Consider the following 23,925-nt stretch of genomic DNA (forward strand, 5'->3'; position numbering starts at 1 on the left):
TATATTCATAAAGACTAAACTCAAATATGTCTTTGAAGGAACAAATCAATGTCATAAAGAAAGCAGACAGTGATTTTACTATATAAAACAATGAAACACTTACTAAATAAATCTTTATAGATCTGACTTATTTTAGGAAATCCACCATTATGTAGCCTTTTCAAAAGAAAGTATCAATACACTTATCTGAATATGTTAGGCTGTCAACTAGTGACTTACTTATTTATCATTACTATACAAACAGGATCCACATTTTATACAAATTTGTATGTTAATACAAACACATATACCCACCTTAACCAATAGAAAAAAGAAACCCAGAGTATTTCTCTTCTTTGAAAATGACAAATTTCATTTTGAAGTTGTAAGAAAACATATCCAGCCTCACCTTGCTGAGACGCAGGAATAAGGACCTGCTGAGTCTGCGCTTGCTGAGGTACCGTAGGCTGCGGTTGAGCTTGCTGGTGGTGGTGGTGATGGTGATGCTGCTGCTGCTGGGTTTGATGCTGCTGCTGAACTTGCAATAAAAGCTGCTGCTCTTCTGAATGAAATCCATCTACTGCCCTAGACTGCATTAGTTTATTCTCCCATAGCTAAGACAAAGAACATTAAAGATTTCTAAGTGAAAGTCAGGGAAGATAACTCCAGACATATGGACATAACATGATTTGTTTATTTATTAGTTTGTTTATAAAATCATTCCATCTTCAAAACTGATATAACCACAACAAGCAACCAATCTCTAATTCTTACCCAAGTGTATGCAATAATAAAAACTAATTTTCTAAGTATCTAACTTCATTTTTGCTACGTTAGAGTACTAAAGAATTTTTTGTTTCATTTTGTATCTTCAATAAACTTTTACAGTAATTCCTTAGTTATTTACTATAGGCAGATTTTCATATAAGCAAATTTTTAGTAATCAAAGAAAACCCTTTTTTATACAAAATCTATTATTAACTATTTTTATGGAAATCTTTCCTTAATACAATGTTTTCTAACTTTTAAATAACATACAAAACATATACACATCCTCTCTTGATCTGATCAATGAGAAACATTACAGAGGCAATCCTCAAATTAGAAAAGCCCAAGTTTCCATCTGTCCAATCCTACATAAGGGAAAAAAACCCAAAAATGCCTAATGCTTTTAGAGGTATTCTCAACCCTCCACACTTCAACTTCCCTCCCCCTTCCATTATGACAAGGACTGACAATCCTTTTCTGCTTAGCCACTTCTGTTTTTCTCATTGCACCCTAAGAGAATTTCTGTGACAAGGGGGAAAAATCAGAAGTGGGCAAAAGGAAGAAGGAGAAGAAAATATTTACAACTATTTCAACCTTCTCCCTAACACGTTCCTTCTCCACCAATGGGTGTTCAATCTAGGGCCTTAACCCTTATAAGAAATTGCCAAAGAAAGCCACAAACTAGCCCTGGCCAGGTAGCTCAGTTGGTCAGAGCACTGTACCAATATCCCAAGGTTGTGGGTTCAATCTCTGGTCAGGACACATATAAGAATTGACTAATGAATGCATAAATAAGTGGAACAACAAATCAATGTTTCTCTCTCTCAAATCAATAAATAAAAAAAGTCACAAACTGTTCCTTAAACATAAATAAAACTTAATTCATTTCTGTACACAAGGATCTATATATACTTTGTTTTCTCCCCCAGAATCTAATCTTGAGATTTACCTAAATCACCTGAGGCTTCTCTCAGGCCCTTCAAAAAGCTCCCTTTGCCATACTTACGGGGATTTTTATAATCTCTTGACACCTCCACCTGGTTCTAGATTTGTATCTACCTGCTACTAACAATTCCAGTATATCTCTAATGACTTAATAAAAAAGTAAACTAAAGGTCAATTTCCCAGAGCAACCATTCCCCTAGCAGGTTCAGTATTTAGCGTTGCCTGAAGACTAAATACATGAGAGGATAACACTATCTCATGAGTTGTTGTGAGGCCTAAATAAGATACCTATGTAAAACATTTATCACAGTCTAGCATAAAGTCAGTGATTAATAAATGTTAATTATTATAATTACAGTTATGGTAATATTATAGCATTACACCAGAAGTCGGGAACCCAGTTAGTTCTGGTTTGGCCACTAATTGGCTTTGTGGACAAATAATTGATCTTTCTTGGGCATTTTCCTCATCAAAAAGAGAACAAGTTGACTTAGATTATACTTCTAAACTCATTTCCAGCTAATAAATCTAAGTCTCTGCAAATCCCAGACTAAAAACAGCAAGGGTTGTTCCTAGGGTTATAAAGGACTACTTTTTGAGAGCCCATGTTGTGCCTGGTTCATCTCTGTAAAGCACACAGTACCAAACAGGCACTTAATGAGTTCCATAAAACCTAGCTTTTGTCCCACTGGTGTAGCTCAGTTGGTTCAATGTCGTCCTATGCACGGAAATGTTGCCAGTTTGATTCCTAGTCAAGGCACATGCCTCAATTGCAGGTTCAATCCCTGGTCGGGGCACATACAGAAGGCAACCGATCAATGTTTCTCTCTTACACATCGATGTTTGTTTTCCTCCCCCCCGCCCCCACTCCCCAAGCATGTCAAGTGAGGATTAAAAAAAAACAACCCAAAAACAAAAAACCTGGCCTCTTGTGAGCCAAAAATTAAGGTGAAAAAAATGTACTAATTGCTTTAAGAAACATTTTCTAAATTTAATGCTCAATTTTATCACCTCCAATTGGTCTACCACTGCAATATGACCCATCTCATGAAGCATCCATGGTAACGGCAAATTCTAAATGAATTACATATTATGTACTGCTAAGTGCTGGATACCACCACTCACCTGACCTTCCAAGTCAAAGACCAATGAGTCAGAATCCACCCCAAATCCCCATGATTACTGTCAATTTCTCTTCCGAAGCACTGTTCCACTCTACCCCTGTAATTATGGCCCTGGTTCAAGTCCTTTCCTCCCGTGGCACTACTGCAAAGTAATGACTGAGCTCACTGAGCGCCCCACATCAAGTAACACATTCTAAAAGTTATTATTGAGTATGTCCCATATGCTAGACACTGTTAGTGGCATTGAGAACAGAGTATGAACAAGTCTAACAAAAATCCTTGTTCTCGTGGAAATCTGTCCTTCCAATCAATCTTCTACAAATCAGTGACCCTCAAATGCAATCCTGGGGCCAACAGCATCAGCATCACCTAAGAACTTGTTAGACATGCTAATTCTCAGGTATCACAGAGACCTACTGAATCAGCAACTCTAGGGGTGGAGTCAGTAATCTCTTTTAATAACCAGTCCAGGTTATTCTGATGCAAGCTAAAGTGAGAATCGCTGCTTTAAAATCTAAACCAATGCTTTCCAAACTGCAGATTACAACCCTTTAATGGATTATTAAAAGCGAATTTGGATTTTTTTTGCAAATGCAATCAAATAAAAATATCAGACTGTACGCTTATCAAGTCAGACTCTCTGGAACAGTAGTCCAAAAATCTGCCTATTAACTAGCACCCCAGATAATCCTTCTCGCTCTAAAGACCAAGCTTCACATGGTATATATCACCTGTCCAACAGCTACTATAACTTGCACTCTAATTCCTAATGGTGGCAAACTACTAGCAGTTCCCTGAATACAGCATACGTATCTCCTGTCTAAACCTTGGAAAACTACTCCTTATGATAGGCAGTCTTTCCTCATCATTCACAAAACAATGCAAATGTCAAAGCTACATAGTCTCAAAGAAATCTCTCACTGCCTCTATACCTTAGAGATATCTAATTTTTAAAAATACTGTTATACTTTTCAAGTTCTGGGCTGAGTAGCTCAGTTGGTTAGAGTGTTATCCCAATACTCCAAGGTTTCGGGTTTGATCCCCGGTCAGGGCACATACAACAATCAACCAATGAATGCATAAATAAGTGAAACAACAAATCAATGTTTCTCTCTCTCTAAAATCAATTTACAAAAAACTTCAAAAATAAAAATATTGTTATACTTTTCACACAAACTCTACCATCTCTATTAAAGAACTCCTTCAAGGCAGAGACTATGTCTTATTCAGGAGCAAAGAAAACGACCAAGAATTTACCAGACATTTAATATTAATTCAAAGTAGATAAAAGAAAATAAACTAATGTTTTCTAGAATAGTGTTTCTCTGTAAGATTCTACTGGCATTTGGGGCAGAACAATTCTTTATTGTACAGGGTGCTATCGCTGGGAAGTGTACAGAAAATGCAACATTCCTGGCTCTAACCTACTAAATGTCAAAGGTGTCCACTAGTCATTACGACAAGCAAACATGACCCCACCCACTTTCAACTGCTTTAAGGGGAGCTAACGGAAAGGGGTGTTGGAGCAGTCCATTGAGAATCGATATTTACTAAGTACCAAATACTGTTCTAAATAATGTACAAAATACAAAAGTAGCACCATACAAATATTTAGCATTAAGCTTGTATTATCAAATAATGTAAAGTTCAAATTAGTTGAATGTTCAATTTCATTTTTTACATCATTTTATCAAAATATTCTATTCTTTAAATATTAGCTATTTAAAATAACAATGTAATACTATTTGGGTAATAGTAATCATATTAAAACTACTGAAGACCACCAAGAATACGGAATTGTTATTTTGCTTAGAAAATAGGAAAAACCCCTTTTCCTCCTCATTTTTATAGTATTCCTTTCCCCAACACAGTAGCTATTGTTTTGGGCAGCCCTACTTCAGCAACTTTGTCAGTTCTCTGAAATTAGACATGGAGAAAATTCATTTTCCTTTACCCAAATGATTCAGATGTGCATCTGTATACCATAGTAACTAGACTAATACTAAAGTCTTACTTTGTAAATACTTTTACATACAGACTCATTTTTCAAAAAAAATCCTGTTAGATTATATTTTTACAGAAAAAAAGAACCTAAGGAACATGAAGTTATGTAACTTATCCAACATCGCCAATAGCACGCAAAACTGGAACACAATCCAGGCAGTCTGACTCCAGTGATGGCAGTCAGGGCTAGACCCTGAGAGTGAAGAAGGAAGGTCCTTTAAATTTCATATCCTGTGCATCTCACCTGTCTCACCCTAATCTGAACTTGGGTCCAAGTCTCTGATCTCTAAATTGTACTGCTGCTATCAGAACAGGTCTAGTCACAACTCCGGCACCTTCCTTTTTACTAATAAGTAATATGTATGTCATCTGGTGATAAAAGGCCCAAGTTCAAGTCTCTATCACTTGCTAAATGACCTTATCAAAACATATTCCCTCTGAGTCTATTTTCTGACCTATTAAAATGTGATTAGATCTACTGCTTCCTGGCAGTATGCTGGGCTAGAAATTCTGAAGGATTCTCCTAATTTCACAAAACATCTAGCTCCTGGATAAAATATAAGAGAACTGCATTTCTTGGCTCCGTAGAAATGACGTCTGGGAACAGAGCTTTCTACAAAGGCAAATGAAGTGAAATAACAGATTATTCAACCTATGGTCCAAGTATTTATATATAACTAGAGTATATTTAGAATAGTAGTTCTCAATCACGGGTGGTTTTGACTCTCAGGAATATTGGGAAATGCCTGGAGACATTTCTGGTTTTCAGAACTGAGGGATGCTACTGGCATCTAGTGGGCAGAAGCCAGTTACGCTGCTAACGTCCTCCAATGAATAGGACAGCCCTCTCCAAAATAAAGAATTAACAGGTCCAAAATGTCAGCAGTGCTACGGTTTAGAAACCTGATCTAGAGGCAGATAAACTGAGTTTCAGACTTGTCTCCAAACTGAGGAAGGTCTTCTCACTTTGTTTTACTGAGAAGAAAGGCTATGTTTTATACCTCCCATAGCGCTTGCTGTTTGGATATGGGTAGGTCTGACAGTCTAGAAATCAGGATGATTTTATCATTCACTTTAAAGAGGATTTCTAGACTATCATTCTCACCTATAGTCACTCACCAATCTAAAACATAATTTACATTCAAAGATAGATTTACTGAAAATGAAGACTATGTTTTATGTCTTTTCTATCTCCCATAGTTCACACACTAAAGTAGGCTCATAGTGTTTCAAGAGATAACCTCAAGAACGAGGTTGAACTTTTTAATCACTTCTCTTCTTGCATTATCTAGATAAAATTCAAATTACATGCACTCTCACTACTCATTAATTCATAATACAATTCACCACTGAACCCTTATGAAACCATATGGAAGTTTTTGATGAGAGTTTGGTGAAATGGCCAAAAAGGAGGAAGGGGATGTGGCTAACGACAAAGTCCTTTATAAACCATAAAATATGAAATTAATGTTAGTTTTATTAGCAAGAATGTCTAAACTTGCAGGGTCCAGTAGAGTAGCCACTAACCACACATGGCAATTTAAACTGAAATCAATTATAATTAAATAAAAATTAATTTCTGTTCCACTAACCACATTTCAAGTACTTAAACAGCCACATGTGGCTAATGGCTACCGTAATGGAGAGCACAGATATAGAACATTTCCACCACCACAGTAAGTTCTATTAGAGAGTGCTGGCTGTCAAAATGTTAAAACTAGGACACATTCTGAAAATTCTAATGAGATCCTGAAGAAATCAGTGCAGAGAATTAAAATAACTCATTTTAAACTAACAGGTTTATTTAATCCACTTACAACCCAGAATAGAAAAAACTATGCCCCATTTAAAATTTAAAAAAACAACAAAAACATTAAACTACTTTGTTCAGTTAGGTTCTAGAGTCACATATGTTATTAACCAGTTAAATCAAATGTTTACTGAATGCCAATCACATGCCAGGCATTATGTTAGAAGCTGGGGATTCAGAGTTGAGTAAGTCACAATTTGTGCTATTAGTAACCATTAAACAAAAAAATCAGTGCATAACCTATAAAACATATATAAATATATTTAAATATTCTATACTGTATATTATACATATGTGAGTGTATATATATGTGTGTGTGTATGTACGTATATGTGTACATACACATATATTTAAAAAGGCAAATGTAGTAAAAATGCAGGGGGAGCTATTTGGTCTCAAAGACAGCTCATTCTCTTTGGAGTGAATGCCTTGATTCCACTGGGACCAGTAGGAAAAATCAATTCTCCAGACTGTGAAAAGCAAGAGTAATTAACAAACAATCTGGATTGACCACTAGTTTTACCTGAGATAAATTAAAGTCTTTGGTATTGATTTTCTACACCTAAAAGTGTCATACCTTCTACATAAGGTCACAGAAGAAGGACAACTGAAAAAATTATAAGAGTGGAACATAAACTGTAAAATATTCACTCCTGTAACACAAAGGAATCAAATTAAGCTTATTCTCTTCTTACTCATTTCCCTGAGATACCTCATGCTGTCTGAGCAGTTTACACTGCTCTTCTTCCAACTCACGCCTCAAAGCTGGCATTCCTTCACTTGTATTTTTAGATCTCTACTCTTCAGCTTTAGTAACCATTATATTTCTCTCAAGATAAGTATCTCTATAAATTTGTTAAAATGTTCACAGAGACACCTTTGTAATTTGATCATCAGTTTTATTCTTTCGGTCAAGCATGTGCTGGAAGTATTTTTCTGGTCTTAAGTTTCTACCATTTCTATAGCTGAACTAGTTGTTATTTTGATTTATTGCACACTTTCTTTCCCACCTAGAGCATGCTATTCCCTCACAGACTATCTAATCTCTCCATCTCCTTAATCAAAGTGTGAATGCCTACTGTGCAGAACACAAGAATGAATTTTTCACGGTCCTGTGGACGCAAAAGAAACCACCCTAGTATATAAAAACGCTGTTTCTCTTGATTCCCTTCACCCATTTTGCACCCTCCACTCTGGGTATTTCTTTTTTTTTAACTGAATTTAGTGGGGTGACATTGGTTAATAAAATGGCTTCAGGTATACAATTCTGTAACACATCATCCGTACATTGTATAATACTCTATTGCATATTTCAAAGTTGCTAAGAGTAAATCTTTCAAGTCCTTCATTACCACAGAAGAAAAAAATTTTGTAACTATGTGTGGTGACAAATTTCTATTTTTGTGGTGATGATTTCACAACAGCATACAAGTATCAAATTACTATGTTGTACACCTGAAACTAATACAATGTTGTATGTCAATTAGTCAATTATACCTCAGTAAAAAGTAATAAAGAAAAAAAAATTAATTAATAAAAAGAAGATAAATATATGCTCATTTCACTTAAACCTGCATATTTTTCCTTCCTCACAGGGGCAGATTCTTATTGAAAACTCTACAGAAGTTGCCAGAATAAATTGCCTAAACACCCTAAGATATATTTCATTACCATAATAAAGGTGAGATTTACTTTTAAGTTTCTAAATTACAGCCTCCACATTTCCATTGAATGGATAAATTAGACCACAACAAATGTTCCTTAGCATTCATTAACTGTGATTAACTTATTTGAACATAGCTCTAAATGAGCTCAGTGCCCAGTTTCTAAGCCAGAGTTTTAAAATGTTTTGGTCTCAGGATCCTATATCACTTTCAAAAATTACTGAGGACCTCAAAGAACTTTCATGAAATTATAACTAAGGTTTTTTAAAAAATGTTTACTAGCCCCAGCCTGGTGGCTCTGTTGGTTGGAGCAGGCTTCAGGTTCGATCCCCGGTCAGGGCATGTACGGGAGAAAACCAATCGGTATCTGTCTGTCTGTCTCTCTCTCTAAAAATCAGTAAGTATATCCTCGGATAAGGATTTAAAAAAATTGTTTTAAATGTTTATTAATTCATTTAAAAATAATGTAACCATTACATGTTAACATAAATAACATATTTTTAATGAAAATAACTGTATGTGACATATAAAATTTAGTGAGAAATGGCTTAAAGAAAAATAGCTGGAGTCCTATATCTGCTTCTGTATTCACTTGTCTTCCCACAGCTAAGAAACAGGGAAAGGAAAAAGTATTTTAAGTGATGGTTTCTTAAAAGTTAGCTGCATTGTAAAATCTGTAGCCATATACCAATGAACCTGACATACTCTTTGATTAAAATCCATTAATTTATCTTTCACTCTGAACCAATTCTGCAACATCATGCACTGGTCCTTTGGAAACATGAGTTCAATGAATTGTGCAGATATTCCAAATGTTAACACATTTCATTATAGAATATCAAATACTTGCCATTTCTTAATATCAACACTGATCTCATCTTGACCTTAAGTAAACACCTTTTTAATATTCAACGCACCAAATAAGGAACTTTTGCATAAGGAACATGCATAAGTAACTTTTGCTCCATATGAAATAGTTATCTCAAGGAAAAGCACATGTGCATTTGAGTTGAGAGCTGAACTAAGCATTTTTCATGGAACACAACTTTTAACGAAAATGTGACAAACTATGATTATTTGGACTTGGGCATTTGGTCAACCTCATGGACCCCTGAAAGAGTCTGTGGGAAAACCCAAGGAGTCCACGGACCATACTTTGAGAATCACTGTCCTAAGCAATAAGGCAAAGATATTACACAATTTCACGAGTCATTACACTACCCAAAAAATACAAATGCTAAATTAAAATATCTAAATATTTCTGCTTAAATCCAATGAAAGACAGAAAACCAACAACCAAAGTAAAATATATGATAAACCTCACATCTGACCAATATTATAAAGAATCAAACTCAAGAACATGAAATTCTTTTTTAAGCACTTACTCAGTCTCCACAATATAAACATGTTTTGGAATACAGTACATTATAAAACCATAAAAAAAGAAAACTTTTAGATATGTCAAGTAATTAGACCATAAATATAGGTTATTAACAACAGCTAATGCTATTGCCAGGCACTGTGCTAAGCTTTATACGATTATTACATTTACTCCTCAAAACAAAACTGTATGATAAGTACTACTAATTCCCACCTCACATATAAGGAACTGAAATAGAAATAGTTTGCCTAAGGTAAGAAGAAGAATGATGGTAGAGTTGGGATTTAAAACCAGCACCCTTCACTTAACTATACTCCTGCAACAAAGTCAAATGTGCACCCTATGGAGAAATTATGGATTAGTCTCTGGCTAAAGAAAGTATTTTTTTTAAAAGGGGAAGAGTACAAACTCACAGTTTTTAGTTCCATCAGAACTTGTTCATCGACTCCATCATCCAAAAAGATGTCTCTCACATCATTAATAACATCTTCAATCACAGATCTGTATAATTTAGGCTTTAAAAAAAAAAAAAAAAAAAAAACTGTTGGAAAAGATCATTTTTCACATATTAAAATGTATAACACATTTTCGAAAATTCAATGTAACACAGTAGTACTTTTTCCAACTATCTACAACTTATTTTAGAAGATACAACTTTAAAGATATGGCAGTCCTAGAAAACGTCATTTGCCTTAAACTAGATTATTTGGTGAATGCATATTTTCATAAAAGTTTTAAGACTATTTAATACAATTCATATACAGAAAAGGTCCTTACACATACCAGGTCATACAATTTCCAGTTATAATTTTCTATGTTGTAGTCAAAACACCTAATGTGATCCAATGCTTTATGGGTTGCTATATCTAGTTCCTAATATTTTACTTCGTGTGACCCCTATTATATCTCATAACCTTGTCACTAAGTCTTAGGCTTTAGAGAACCTTTTATGTACTAGAGTCATTTGCCTGGATATAATCTGAACCCAATGACTATTTAAATTTTAAAATCACCCAACTTCTGTTTTTGTTGCTCAGTCTGTACTTTTAAGGTTATCTGATTAAACTGTTCATATACCCATAATAATAGGCCTCAGAATCCCAGAGGAACAAGGCACATTGATCTCTTTCCCAAAATTTCTCTCATTCTACTACTGCGCAGTTGATGCTATGGAAGAGAATCATGAATAATCTTCAGGCTTAGTTTTTAAATTATTACTATTACTATTATTGGTATTTCTTGGGGGTGGAGGGAGAAGCTGGCTTCTGGAAGGTTGCCAGAAGGCCAGCATGAGAATACTGTGAAACACTTTCAAAAGTACAATATACAGTAGCCCCCCTTATTCACAGGGATGTGGTCCCAGACCCTCAAGGAATGACTAAGCACATAGGCGATACTTACTCCTATATACACTACGTTTTCTCCTATACATACATGCCTGATAAACTTCTAGTTTATAAATTAGGCACACTAAGAGATTAACAATAATAAAACAATTACAACAATATACTGTAATAAAACTTATGTGATGTGGCCTCTCTCCCTTAAACTTAATTTTTGAAAAATTTCCCAAAAATTCCACACAAATTTGATGCCTTTTCCATCTTCAATAAGCAGTTATCACGCACTATGGCCATAACTTTTGTAGTTTGAGGTACAACAGCAAAACCAGCATGGATTTCTTTTTTCTTCCCCACATTTCAGGGACAGAAGATTCATTCTTATTGAAGATCTCCAGCATACAGGTGTTTTTTTTCTTTTCTTTCTCATTAAGAACTTTCCCTTTTTCATTTAAAGGAAGCACTTGCAGATTCTCTTTGGCGTGTCCAGATTGCCAGCAGCACTACTCTTTTGCTTTGGGGCTGCTATTTAGTAAAATGAGTATTACTTGAACATAAGCACTGTGATACTGGGATAGTCAATAACGGAAGAGTAGCATAGACGACATGGATACTGGGCAAAAGGATGATTCATGTCTCCGGCAGTGCAGGGTTGGGGGAAGATTTCAAACTTATGAATTATTTCTGGAATTTTCTATTTAATATTTTCGAACCACAACTGACCACTAGTAACTGAAACTGCTGATGGGGGAGGGGAGCTGGACAGAGGAACTACTATATTTTTTTAAAAACCAAAAGTTGGACAACAGAACAATTTGCTTATATCCTAATTTTTACATGTTAGACAAAAGGAAGTCTGCATGTCAGTGATAAAACTTGAGTTGCCTCAATATAAATCCTATCCACTATCACACAAAGTTAAGGATAACAGCCCTTTGTTAATGCTTTGTCATTATTAGTGTTCTGTATCTTGCTTAAGGTAAAAGTTACTGGCTACCAATAAAACCAATGGTTTGCTCTCATAAACAAACCTGAAACAGAAATAAATGTTTCATTAGCATCACTATGAGCAACACCCTTATCACAGGGGAATCCTCTAATAATAATATGTGCCCCTGCCTAGCAAAAATACAAATAATGAGTTCCCCCATACAACTTACCTCAACCATTAGGAATTACTTGTTCCTTTATATTACAACAAGAAAAACAATTCATTTATCTGGGTTCTCGCCTTTAATGTTCCACCACAAACTTGCTTTTCTATTTTGCCAAATCTGCCTCTGTGAACTTTAACTTATTCATGTATAAACTGTGCATCTCTACAGTGCCTCATTTTAACATTCTGATTCTATATACAAGGAAGAGTACACCTATGAGTAGCACCTTACCCATAGTGATTTAACTACTAAATTACAAAAATTCATTTATAAAGTACTTACTCAAAAGGTTACCCACTAGTGGTTATCCTCAACTTGACCACTTAATGGATTCAAGAACACTATAGTTGAAGAGGAATGTGTATTCTTCATGAAGCATATGCATAAAGAATAATTCAGCAGAATTGTTCCCAAGCTGAAAAGCTCTCACACTATGTTTTTTAAAGTATGAGAGTTTGTAGGCACTATTTGAAATAAGTAATTTCCAAATTATTTAAAATGCTAAACTTTACTTGAGCCAAAGTTTCTACCTTTTATGAAAAACAAAGTAATTTAGGATGTTTGTCCTGGTTTCAATGCACAGATATTCCAAGCACAAAGGGCCATAGTGCTTTTATCTAATGATTAATTAGAAGGTTCCTTTCCAAAGTGTTAGCCCCCTGGTGCAATATTAGAAAATAAATTGGACTAACTTCTATATTGCATATCATATTAATTTCCAATGCAATAAAAATACCACCTACTTAGAATTTTAATTTTTTTAAATCCAGTTTGCACCAAGCCACCTCCCATTCATCACTCACAATTTCCGTATACATAAATGTATTGTGGACGTAAGATCCTACGTTGAAGCATTAGGCAGTTAATCCATTTCTCTGAAAAGCCATTTTTCTGTAATTGATATTACAGAAAAGCATAATGAAATACTAGGAGTTACATTTCTAACATATTCCCTGAATACTCAATGAACAAAATACTACAAAGTCCGGTCCTCCGCACTAACAGTTAACGTAGAAGGCAGTTTTTAAAATTCCCGACAATAAGGCACCTATCTTCTCATGCAAACACCATTAGACATCTGAGCTAAAAGTCTCCTTAAAAAAAATAAAAATAAAACATAAAGGGGCAGCAATTTTATTTTCTCCTAACAAGGGCGGCAAATCCCAGCCGCAGCATCAGAACAAAAACTTGGAGCAGCGCGAGCGGCCCGGGCGGGGTGCGAGGTCCCGGCGCGGGGAAAGGGTCGGGACGCGGCGAGCTCCGCACGCCCGCCGCTCGCCGGGAGCACGCACCTCCCAGCCCCGCTCGCAGCCGCTCTCACTATTTAAAGCCGGATCTGGTGTTTAAATGGAGAGGCGGTGACGTAGGCCTGAAAAGCACCTTCCCATCCTGGCAGAGTCTATATTAGAGAGCGGCAATGGCTCTATATAAACAGGGCAGCCAAAGGGAGGAGGACCACAAGGCGCGGGGACGGAAAGGCAGGGGAAGCGCCGCGGCCATGATGGATCGACCCGAGTCGCCAACGGTACGGAGTCGGGCGGCCGCGGCGTTCGGGACCGGGCGAGAGCGTGTTTGATTGTCACAAGAAAATTAAGAGTGGGGTGGACTAGTGATCGCACTGCGGTGGTGACTGAAAAGGTCATTTATGTGACTGCTTTTTGCAAACCTACGTGATCGCAAGTAACCAAAAAGGGACAAACGGGGAGAAGGAGGCAAATTTCAAGACGAAAGCGGGGGCACTTGGACCGCTGCAGGCTTTTTTTTGTTTGCTTTGGTGCTTTTGCTAGTCGGAGATACCGTGGGGGCTCTGCTTCCCCTTCGCCATTTTACCGATTCGGAAGGAACCGAGATAAGTGCTTTTCAACCTTCGTCCTCTTTTTTTTTTTTTTTTTTTAAAACATAAAATGGCCCCAGTGAAGGCTCCCTAAGCACGATCGCCAGAAACACCCAAAGGAACCCCCAAAGTAGCCATGAGCCTTCCACCGCGCTAAAGTGGACCGCGGTGGTCTCGGGAACTCGCCCAATTCCCCAGGCGCCGTTTTGGCGCTGGGGCTGCTCGCGGGGCCCTTCTCGAGCCGCGCGGCCGGGCCGACTTCGGGGGGAAGCGGCGGCTCCCGCCCGCCCTCCCTCCCGGCGCCGGGGCCGGGGCCGCGCGTCCGCCCCTGCCCAACGGCCTCCGCGGCCCGGACCGCCCCGCGGCGGCCCCCGGTCCCGCGGGCGGGCGCCCCCCGCCTCCCGCCAGCCCTCGGCGCCCCCCCGCGCCCGCCGCCCGGCCCGCTGCGCCCGAGGCGGGAGGCGGGAAGCGGCGGCGGCCGCGCGGGCAGCCGGGGAGAGCCGAGGCCGGCAGTCGCCACCGTCCCCACCCCCGCCCGGTCCGGCCGTTGCTGCCGCCGGATCGAAGCCCCCGCCGGCCACCGAACCACGTCCTTACCACGGTGTTTGTATTTGCCGAGTTCGCCATTTCCACACACAACACAAACAAGAGGGGGGCAACCCCGAGGAAACAAGATCAAAACAAAATAAAAATTAAAAAAAAAAAAAACACAAAAAACAAAACACCGGAGGGTGACCCAAGCAAGCCACCGCAAGATTGGGGGGAAAAATTTTAAAACAAAACCGGATCCTCAAAGAGTAGAAGGGAGCGGTGAGAGGAGGAGGAGGAGGGGGGCAGTCCTCCCGGAGCTAAAATCCTCGGGAATCGCCCTTTAAAAAAAAAAAAAAAAAGCCAAGACCCTTAGGGGGTCCGGGGGGCGTTGCCCGCTCCCCACCCCGCGCCCAGGAGGGAAACCACCGCCGGTCGCCGCTCCCCACACCGCCGCTGCCGCCACCGGCTGCAGCCCCAGCCGTCCGGTCGGCCCGCGTCTTCCCTTTATATAGCGAGCCAACGAGCTGCGCGAGCCGCCGCCGCCGCCGCCGCCGCCGAGAGACAGGGCGGAGGGGGAGGGAGGGGCGGAAAGGGCGGGGGCAGAGGTGGGCGGGGCCGGCGCGAGACACCGCGAGAGCCGCGGCCTCGCGCGCCGTGGAGGGTGCTGGGCGCGCGGACTCCGGGAACTGGAGTAGCGAAGGAGGACGGCGGCCTCCCTCGAGTCTCGCGATCACGTGGCTGTCACCGGGGCGGAAGTCGCCGGTAGCTCTTTTGGAACGAGGGGCTTGCAAAGCAGTGATGGGAAAGGCGTGAGCTCTGGTGACGCTCGAGTTCAGCGCCGCGGGGACCGCCTCCTGCCAGGCGTTTCTGCACCTTCCCCGCAACGGAGGAACTGGGACCGTGGAGGGGGTGGCGGCTGCCTCGGTAGGCATGGCGGCCGACCGCAGGTCACGTGGCGCGGCGTCCGGGCCCCCGCGCGCGCCGGCCGAGGGCGGGTTTTAAATGCGGAGTCATCGCCCGGGCGGTGAGCGAGGTTGGGCTGCGCGCTCGGGCGCTTTTGCGCCTCTCCGCCAGCTCGGGCCTTTCGCTTGCAAACCTGTGTCCATGTTCCTAACCGCGATGAAAGCGGACGTGGGCCCACTTGCCAGAATGAAATACCCCGAAGTCGGCCGAGTCGTTTGTCTCCATCGGTGCAACTTAAAATCTCTCGGGGCTTAAGTGTCTCCAGGGTCTGGCCCCTACTCTTAAATGATTTCTCTGGGTGGTGGCAATGCCAAGAAAAACCAAGCACCCGCTCCCGGATCACGACAGCACGGTCACTTGCCCTCGTTTTTTAACAATATCGCTGAAATACTGTGACTCCCCATGGCCGGCGCGTACTGACTAAGGTCTGAGATACTCGCCTCAAGCCGCCGGCTCGCGCGGCCTCCGCCGGGGAGGGCTGGCGGGAAGTGTCTATAAATTCGAGCTCATTTGACCTACTTCGCCCGAGCTGCACCCGCCTTCACGTCAGCCTGTCACGCGGAACAAAGAACGCTCTGCTGAGAAGGCGCAGCTCACAGTCCCTAATTTTCGTGCCCTTAGGAATTGAGAGACGTGGAATGTAGTCCGGACGAGGGAAAGAATTCATCCTTAAAAGATAAGACAAAAAATATCAAAGCCCCGTGCTGCTGAAGCCAGATCTGAAGAAGACGGACGGACGTCCTCCTAGAGAGAGGAGCAGACGCGACCGCCAGGCCGCGACGGACGAGGGCAGAGAGGGCAGAGCCGGAAGTAGTCAGACACGGGCAGTTGTGGACAGGTATAGAGAATATCTATTAACTTGAGATTTCTTTCAATGATCGTTCATTCAACTTTTTTTTTTTCTTCTAATTGATTTCAGGGAGAGGGGGAGAGAGAAACATCGATGGGAGCCATTGCCTGGCTGCCTCCTGCACGCCCCCTGCTGGGCATGCAGCGGGCAACCCCGCGCCGCCCCGCGCCAGGATCGGAGGGAGATCTCCTGTGTCGCAGGTCAGGCGCAACCGCTGGGCCGTGCCCGGGCTCCAGTCAGCTCTTAGCACGCGTTTGCTTCTCAGTTCCCTGCAGAGCTGCCTGTTCCTGGGCACTTTTTCAAGGAGCGTTTCTACCAGCGACCTCCCCATGACAGCATCCCTCTTGCTAGGGATCTCCTTCACCCCTCTCCAGAAGAGAGAACACAAGAAGTGCCTGGTGCAGAGCCCCGATTCCTACTTCATGGATATGAAATGCCCAGGATGCTGTAAAATCGCTGCGGTCTGTAGCCCTGCACAAACGGTAGTTTTGTGTGTTGGTTGCTCCACTGTCCTCTGTCAGCCAACAAGAGGAAAGGCCAGGCTTGCAGAAGGATGCACCTTCAGAAGGAAGCAGCACTAAAAGCACCTCAATTCAAGATGAGTGGGGAACCATCCCAATAAATACATTTTGGATTTTTTTTTTTTTAAATGCACAGCAAATTATAGTGTTCTTAATATATAAAATTTTGATTCTGTCAACATTTGTAATTCAGTTAATATTCAGCTGACCATCAGCCTGGAAAGTTATACCATTCCTGGTCAATTTCACTGCAGTATTTTAAGAGGTCTTCTTGTTACTTCCTTATATATAGGGAGGGTGTCCCCCAAAAATGTATACACACAGTTTGAATAATTATAAAGGCAGTGTTTATTAAAATATATTTCATTTTTGAAATTGAGCTATCAGCTGTTAAAGTGCCTGTGCATTTTTGGAGGACATGGAATCCCTCACCTTCCACTTTGTTTTCTTCCCTACTGATACCATTGTAATTAGCTAGTTATTAGTAATAGGAAAGGAGCAAAGAGGGAAGGTGAGACATTATAGGCATGTCATTTGGGCAGCTTCATCAGAAAGCTGCAACCTTGCACTCCTCAGGGAAACACCAGCATGTTCCCTGTTGATCTCTGGTGGAAGGGAGCCAACAAAGGGAAAACAGGCACATCCTAGTAAAGCTGGGGTAACACAGGGAAGGTACTTGTCTGTCAATCACACGTGGGAACAGAGATGGTTGGCCAGAATGGGTGTGGGCACTGCAAGCCTGCAAAAATTTGGAAATACATAATTACCTAAACAAAAGAATTCTCTCTCTTGTTGATCTTTTGCACTTGGCTTGTGACCCTTGGAACTCTTGGCTCCTTGCATTCTCCCATATGGCCCATGGCCGTGTGGACCCCACATGCGATTGGTTGTAGTAGAAAACAAGCTAAGCTGGCCCGATGCTGGACTGGACCTGGCTCCGGCTCCAACATGGAAAGGAACTCGGGACACTAGCCCTAATTTTAGCTCTCCTGTAGCCCCAGCTACACTTCTGTGACTGAAACAAGGAAAATGGGACTTTGGAAACTGGATTTTCAGTTTGTGAACTCATGCTTTGTAGCAGCCATATACTTAAACAGTAATAGTGCTCTCCTTCTTTGTGATGAATTCTTTTTTTTTTTTAACTTAAAAATGTTTTCATTTAGCAGATTAAAAAGTTACTTCTTTCTCTTAATATTAATATTAATATTCTGCCTAAGCATGGAACAGACTGAGAGATATCAGAGGGAAGGCGGGAAGAGATTAACCAAAGAACTTATAAGCATATATGAACAGCCCATGTACACAGACAATGGACAGGCGGGGGCCTAGGGAGGGGTGGGAGATGGGTGGAGGGGGTAAGGGAGGGAAATGGGGGACATCTGTAATACTTTCAACAATAAAAAAAATACATATTCTGCCTAAACACGTGGTAACTGCCAAACAAAAGAAAAGGGAAAATATCACTGCATAAATTTTAATATAATGTAAACAAAATAAACACCAACCCTTATATGTCCAAACATTTGAATGTTTACTGCCCAAATGACTTTAAGCAACAATGCTAAGAAAAAAGAAAATCTACCTCCAGCTATGAAGGCATTTCTCTATGTGAAGGATTAAGGTCTATTGAGGCAGCTGTGAGAATACTTTAGGATATTTTTTACCTAAAAGTTTCTCCACTTTTTTGTTTTTAATGAAAGAGGTGCTGAGTTTTGTATTTCTTTTTGAATCCCAATCCATGTTTGAGGGATAGTGTTCCCCAAGGGCTGCTTTGGACCCCTTGGTATAACCAACATTGAGGATTTGAGGGGTGTAGGGTATGAAAGAAGAGAGGATGTGGCCATCTAGTGATCCTTTTGTTACTAAATTTAACACACATACCCCCCCAAAAAAGCAAATCTAAAAACACTGCTCATGGAAATTGACTTAAACTAAAATCTCATTATACGAGTGCCCTTCAGCTTCCATATTCTTAAATAATAAATGAATGAGTAAATAAAGCTAATTATCTGGCATATTTAGGCATCTTGCAGTCTTTATATGTTCAGAAGTATTAAGCACTTTGGAAGATACAAAAGTAAAGAGGAAAGATCTTATGTCTCAAACTTACTTATCCTAGTGAAAGTTCCTATTGTAAAATGTAATGTACAATTACAACATTCATTCAAGATATTAAATACTAATGTATTTTAGTCCTACAAAAAATTACACTGCACCCAGATTTTACCTAATTTTTAGGCCTTTACCAAAAAAACCAACACAAACAAAAACAACAACCTTGACTTCCACATGCAACAATGTTTTTTGCAGTCTATAAGAAGAAATTGCTGACCACACAAATTACTTCTAAGATTTAAAATATATATATATGTTTTAATGTTCACTTCCTGCCTTCTAACATACTTTGAAATTGCTACTCCATGTCTTAAAATAGCAACAAACTTGCAGTTATTTTCTGTATGCCAAAATGTAAGCAGTTTCTGGTGACTTAGTACATATAGAGTGCGGAGTCCTTGTGGAATAAGGCTTGACTCTACCATTACTTTGCTGTGTTACCTTCTGCAGTAACTAAACCTCTCTGTGTTGACAAGATGGAACTAAACCCACCACATATGATTGTTGGGAGGATCAAAGTTACCAGAAAGTGCTTTAATAAGTATTTGGTGGGTGTTTTTACTATTTATGGTAACCGTACAATAGCTACATCAACAACATCAAAGCAGGGGCAAGGTCTTTCAAATTCACTTTATAGAACACTACCATTACATTTTAATAATGATGCCAATGGCCAGTGATTTATTTATCCATAAGAAGTTTGGCTAAAGTTTGATACCTCTGGAACAGACTGATGAATCTCAGAGGGAAGGGGGAGGGGAGAGAGTAACATAAGAATTTCTTTGCATATATGCATAACCCATGGACACAGACAATAGTGGGGTAAAGGCCTGGGGGGATACACAACTTTTATATATAAATGTAATAATTATATGCTATCATGAGATAAGACTTCTTAAGCTGAATGCTGATTGATAGGTTGGAATTCAGCCATTTATCAAGCTGCTTAGTTACACATGTGCCCAATTATATTTAGCAAAATTCATATGAATTTGTCCATTGACCCAACAATACCAGTTTTAGGACTCTATCCAACACATATAGTGGGAAAATATGAACAGATTTATGCCCAGGACTTCATTGTGGAACTAATTGTAACACTAAAATAATAGAAATACCCCTCACATGTGCATATAAGGAGATTGGCTGAGTGAACTGTAATTCTTGCAAACAGTGGAGTACTGAGAAACTGTAACAAGGAATGAGGAATATCTATATACCACTAGTGAATATCAATAGGATAGGACTTGCAGCAAGTTGAACCAGATCAAATACTTAAATCTATTAATTTATAATGCTGCTAAAAAACAAAACATGAAAATTCTAATTGGTCACTGTTGGAGGATGCTAAGGAAGCAAACTCATTATTTTGAAGATTGGTAAATAAAAATTTAAAAAATCAAGCATTTATCCAGCCTTTCCTACATGAACTATACCACCAAGTACCAAATAGATGTGGTGAGTTGAATGATGGCCCATAAAAGATATATCCATGTCCTAATCCCCTGAACCTGTGAATATTACCTTATATGGAAAAAGGGTCTTTGGTAGTGTAATTAAGTTAAGGATTTTGTGATGAGATCATCCTGGAATATACACTGGTAGGTCCTAAATCCATTGACAAGTTGTCCTTATAAGAGACACTCAGAGGTGAACAAGCAGAAGGGGAAGAGGAAATCTATCCAGAGGTAGAAATTGGAGTGATGCAGCCACAAGGAATGCCAACAGCCACCAGAAATTGAAAGAGGCAAAGAACAGATTCTCCCCTAGAGCCTCTGGAGGGAGTACAACCCTGCTGACACCTTTATTTTGGACCTCTGGCCTCCAGAACTGTGAGAGAATAAATTTCTGTTGTTTTTAAGTCCTGAAGTTTGTGGGTTTTTATTACAACAGCCTCAGAAAACTAATACAGTACTTGAGAGGAAGTTTCTATTTGAAAAAGTATGGCAGCTAATAAGTAAATAAGGAATGAAAGAACATCACCATTTTGCAACGGCTAATGAATTAAGAGATGGAGGCGTTAAACACTGACATCTGCCAACATCACAGAAAGGGAAACAGATATTATGTGATTCCTGATGAAGACTATGCTACCACCTAGCAGCTAGTCTTACCCCCACCCCTACCACCCAAAAATATAAACCCTGAATATGATCAAACTTCTAGATCCAACTAACAATTTACAAAAGATACATAAGATGCAGGGACACGGTAAGCTACATATCAAGAATGCAATCAACAAAATCCAGACCCTGGGAAGCGGTAGGAAAAATGATCCAATTTCTTCAACAAATAAATTTAGGGAGAGAGAATCTACAGATTAAAAGACATTTAATAGACTTATCAATCAATCACAACATGGGGAACTTATTTGGATCCTAATTCAAACAAACTATAGAACAAAGATGACAATTATGAGACAATTGGAATTTGGAATACTTACTGGATATTTGATGAAGTTAATTAAATTAATTAATAAATTCAGTAATTGAATTAAATAAAATTTTCCATTAAAACAGTTAAGAATAAACCCAGTGAAGGCTTATTTTACAATCAGTATTAGTTCTTTATCCACAGAGCTTGTCTTCTAGTTGAAAGAGAGTTGGTATTCCAAGAAGGCCTGGTATTGTGTTATAAATGTAATTAATATTAAACACCGTGTTTAATTACATGGGTTTCCTCTTTCTCTGATTCTTGGCTCTCAGCTACATATGCCTTATCTTGATTCACAGTTGAACAGCTGTGATTTGGGACAGTTAAAATGGTGAAAATTAAAGTGCTGGCCCAGACTTGCTTGGAGTGTTATTAAAATATTCTTCTAGTGCTCGAATTATCTTTGATTTAACTGCCAACTTTATCTTCTTACTCATATTCCTTCAACTTGATAGAGGTTTCTGATATGACAGATAAGTCTACATAGACAACTTTCTAATAAAATACATCAGAGAAGGTCAATTATATCTGTGGTTAATCTACAAACTATATCTTAGAGAATTATTCCTGAAACTGGAACTAGATGGACCAATTTCATTTCTTTTCCAGAACCTACCTTCCTCTGGTAGTAGAAATAGTAGAGATTATACAAAGTGAGGTGGCAGAAACATTGTTATAGATTCCAGACCACAATGGAAGTAAGGAATCTGCATAAATACCAAAGGCTTGTCTTTGCTTAAACCAGGGTTTCTGTAAGAAAATCAAGGGATGCAGTTCAAATACCTTCTTGAGAAAAGGATCTGGATTAATGTTGTAGGATGGTTCTTCAAAGTAATGAGAGCACCAGTAGCAAAAAGAATGGATATTTAAACAGGAAAAATGGAAATTTAAAAAAATGAGAAATTTGCCATTTTGTATTTTCCTGCCAAATTGAGAAACAACAACAGCAACAATAGATTTACAGTGGTCCCTCGGTTTTCTAATGCAATCTGTTCTGGAAGCCGTTCGAGTTCTGAAATGTTGGAAAACCGAGGGGTCCACAGCCGACAGCTGGGCCTCGGGATCTTGCCCTCAACGGAGGCCGTGTGGCGTGTTCGACTCCCAAGGCCTGTTCGGAAACCGAAGCATTTCCTCCGGGGTTTAGGGCGCTCGTGAACCGAAATGTTCGTCAACAGAGACGTTTGAAAACCAAGGTGCAGCTGTACTTTAAAGCGTTAATCACATGGCATCTCCTTTGAAGCTTGTAAGAGTCAAATGAGATAAGTAATATTATCCCCTTTGTATGAATAGAAAACTTGAGACTTAAGCAGTGACTTGCCCAAAGTCTTATTGCTATTTGTGAAATTTTAGAGTTACAAATTCAAGGGTCTTTCCATCTATCTTAGAAATAAGCTATCAATCCAAAAGAATGTGCAGGCTTTATTATTATTATTATTATTATTTTATTTTTTAAAAATATGTTTTTATTGCCCTAGGCGGTTTGGCTCGGTGGTTAGAGCATCGGCCCGTGGACTGAAGGGTCCTGGGTTTGATTTCGGTCAAGGGCACATACCCTGGTTGCAGGCTCCATCCCTGGCCCAGGTTGGCGAGTGAGCAGGAGGCACCCAATGGATGTGTCTCACATCATTGTTTCTCTCTCTCTCTCTCTCTCCCCCTTCCACTCTCTCTGAAAAGTAATGGGAAAAATTTCCTCGAGTGAGGATTTAAAAATATATATATGTATGTTTTTATTGATGTTTAAAAAGAGACGAAGGGAGAGGGACAGAGAGATAGAAACATCAACAAGAAACATCATCGATCGGCTGCCTCCCGCACGCCCCCTCCTGGGGATCGAGCCTGCAGCTGGGGCACGTGCCCTGACCCGAACTGAACAGGTGACCTCTTGGTTCCTGGGTTGACGCTCAACCACTGAACCACACCAGATGGGCTGAAGGTTTTGAATCAAATTATGTTGTTCCTTAAGTTTGTCAAATATATATTAATTATATAAGGTGTTCAACTTCATTTGGGAGAAGAGAAGAAACTCTATAGCATGTACAAAACTGATTAAATATAACTGCCTTCATAAAAGCATCATCAAAAAGCATTTATTAAATCATTTAAGTAACTGATTTCTCTGTTTCGACATCAGTTGAAAATAATCTATTTCCCATTCCAAATAGCATTCACTCAATTATTGAATTTGGCAAGAACAGCCATTTTCTAGCAAGATTCTCTATAATCAAAACATTTCTGCCCAGCTTTATAATTATATTTCAAAAGCTTTCATAAAACAAGAAAATTAAGGATGACCATTTCTAATGGTAGAACATTGAGAAGGTAGGACATTAATCTTTTTATTTTATCCAATGTGTCAGTGGCATAACTCCCGTCCTGTAAAGTGGCAGTTAGTCATATTACCTACTTTAGAGAGTTGTGTGAGAATTAAGAGATAATCCATGTACAGCCTCTTAGCACAGTGATTGACATAAAGTAGGTCCTCGGGATATAGTAGAGACAGTAACAA

General features: G+C 39.6%; 1 protein-coding gene and 1 pseudogene across 5 annotated transcripts in view; one reads left to right on the plus strand and one right to left on the minus strand.

Moving 5' to 3' along the window:
* Positions 1-15,100, minus strand: part of GTF2A1 (general transcription factor IIA subunit 1) — a 41,344-nt gene extending 26,244 nt beyond the window's left edge. The window contains exons 1-3 of one of the 3 annotated variants that reach the window (XM_081141351.1): positions 14,604-15,100; positions 10,089-10,190; positions 389-593 (exon numbers count right to left, since the gene is read on the minus strand). In XM_081141351.1, coding sequence (XP_080997477.1) covers positions 389-593; positions 10,089-10,190; positions 14,604-14,633 — 337 coding nt within the window. In that variant the 5' untranslated portion in view covers positions 14,634-15,100. Of the gene's footprint in view, positions 1-388; positions 594-10,088; positions 10,191-12,175; positions 12,421-12,454; positions 13,357-14,603 lie in introns of those variants that run through there. The other 2 variants (XM_081141353.1, XM_081141352.1) reach the window with 2 other exon arrangements.
* LOC308559104 (small ribosomal subunit protein eS27-like pseudogene) lies at positions 13,653-18,435 on the plus strand (annotated as a pseudogene). 2 transcript variants are annotated; one of them, XR_014000614.1, is made up of 2 exons: positions 13,653-13,697; positions 16,122-18,435. The product of XR_014000614.1 is annotated as a small ribosomal subunit protein eS27-like pseudogene (transcript). The 2 variants fall into 2 exon arrangements; XR_014000625.1 differs by lacking the exon at positions 13,653-13,697 and having other exon boundaries at positions 16,236-16,338; positions 16,420-18,435.
* Positions 18,436-23,925: the final 5,490 nt, after the last annotated feature.

This window comes from Miniopterus schreibersii (assembly GCF_964146895.1).
Source record: "Miniopterus schreibersii genome assembly, chromosome: 1".
NCBI classification, from domain to species: Eukaryota; Metazoa; Chordata; class Mammalia; order Chiroptera; family Miniopteridae; genus Miniopterus; species Miniopterus schreibersii.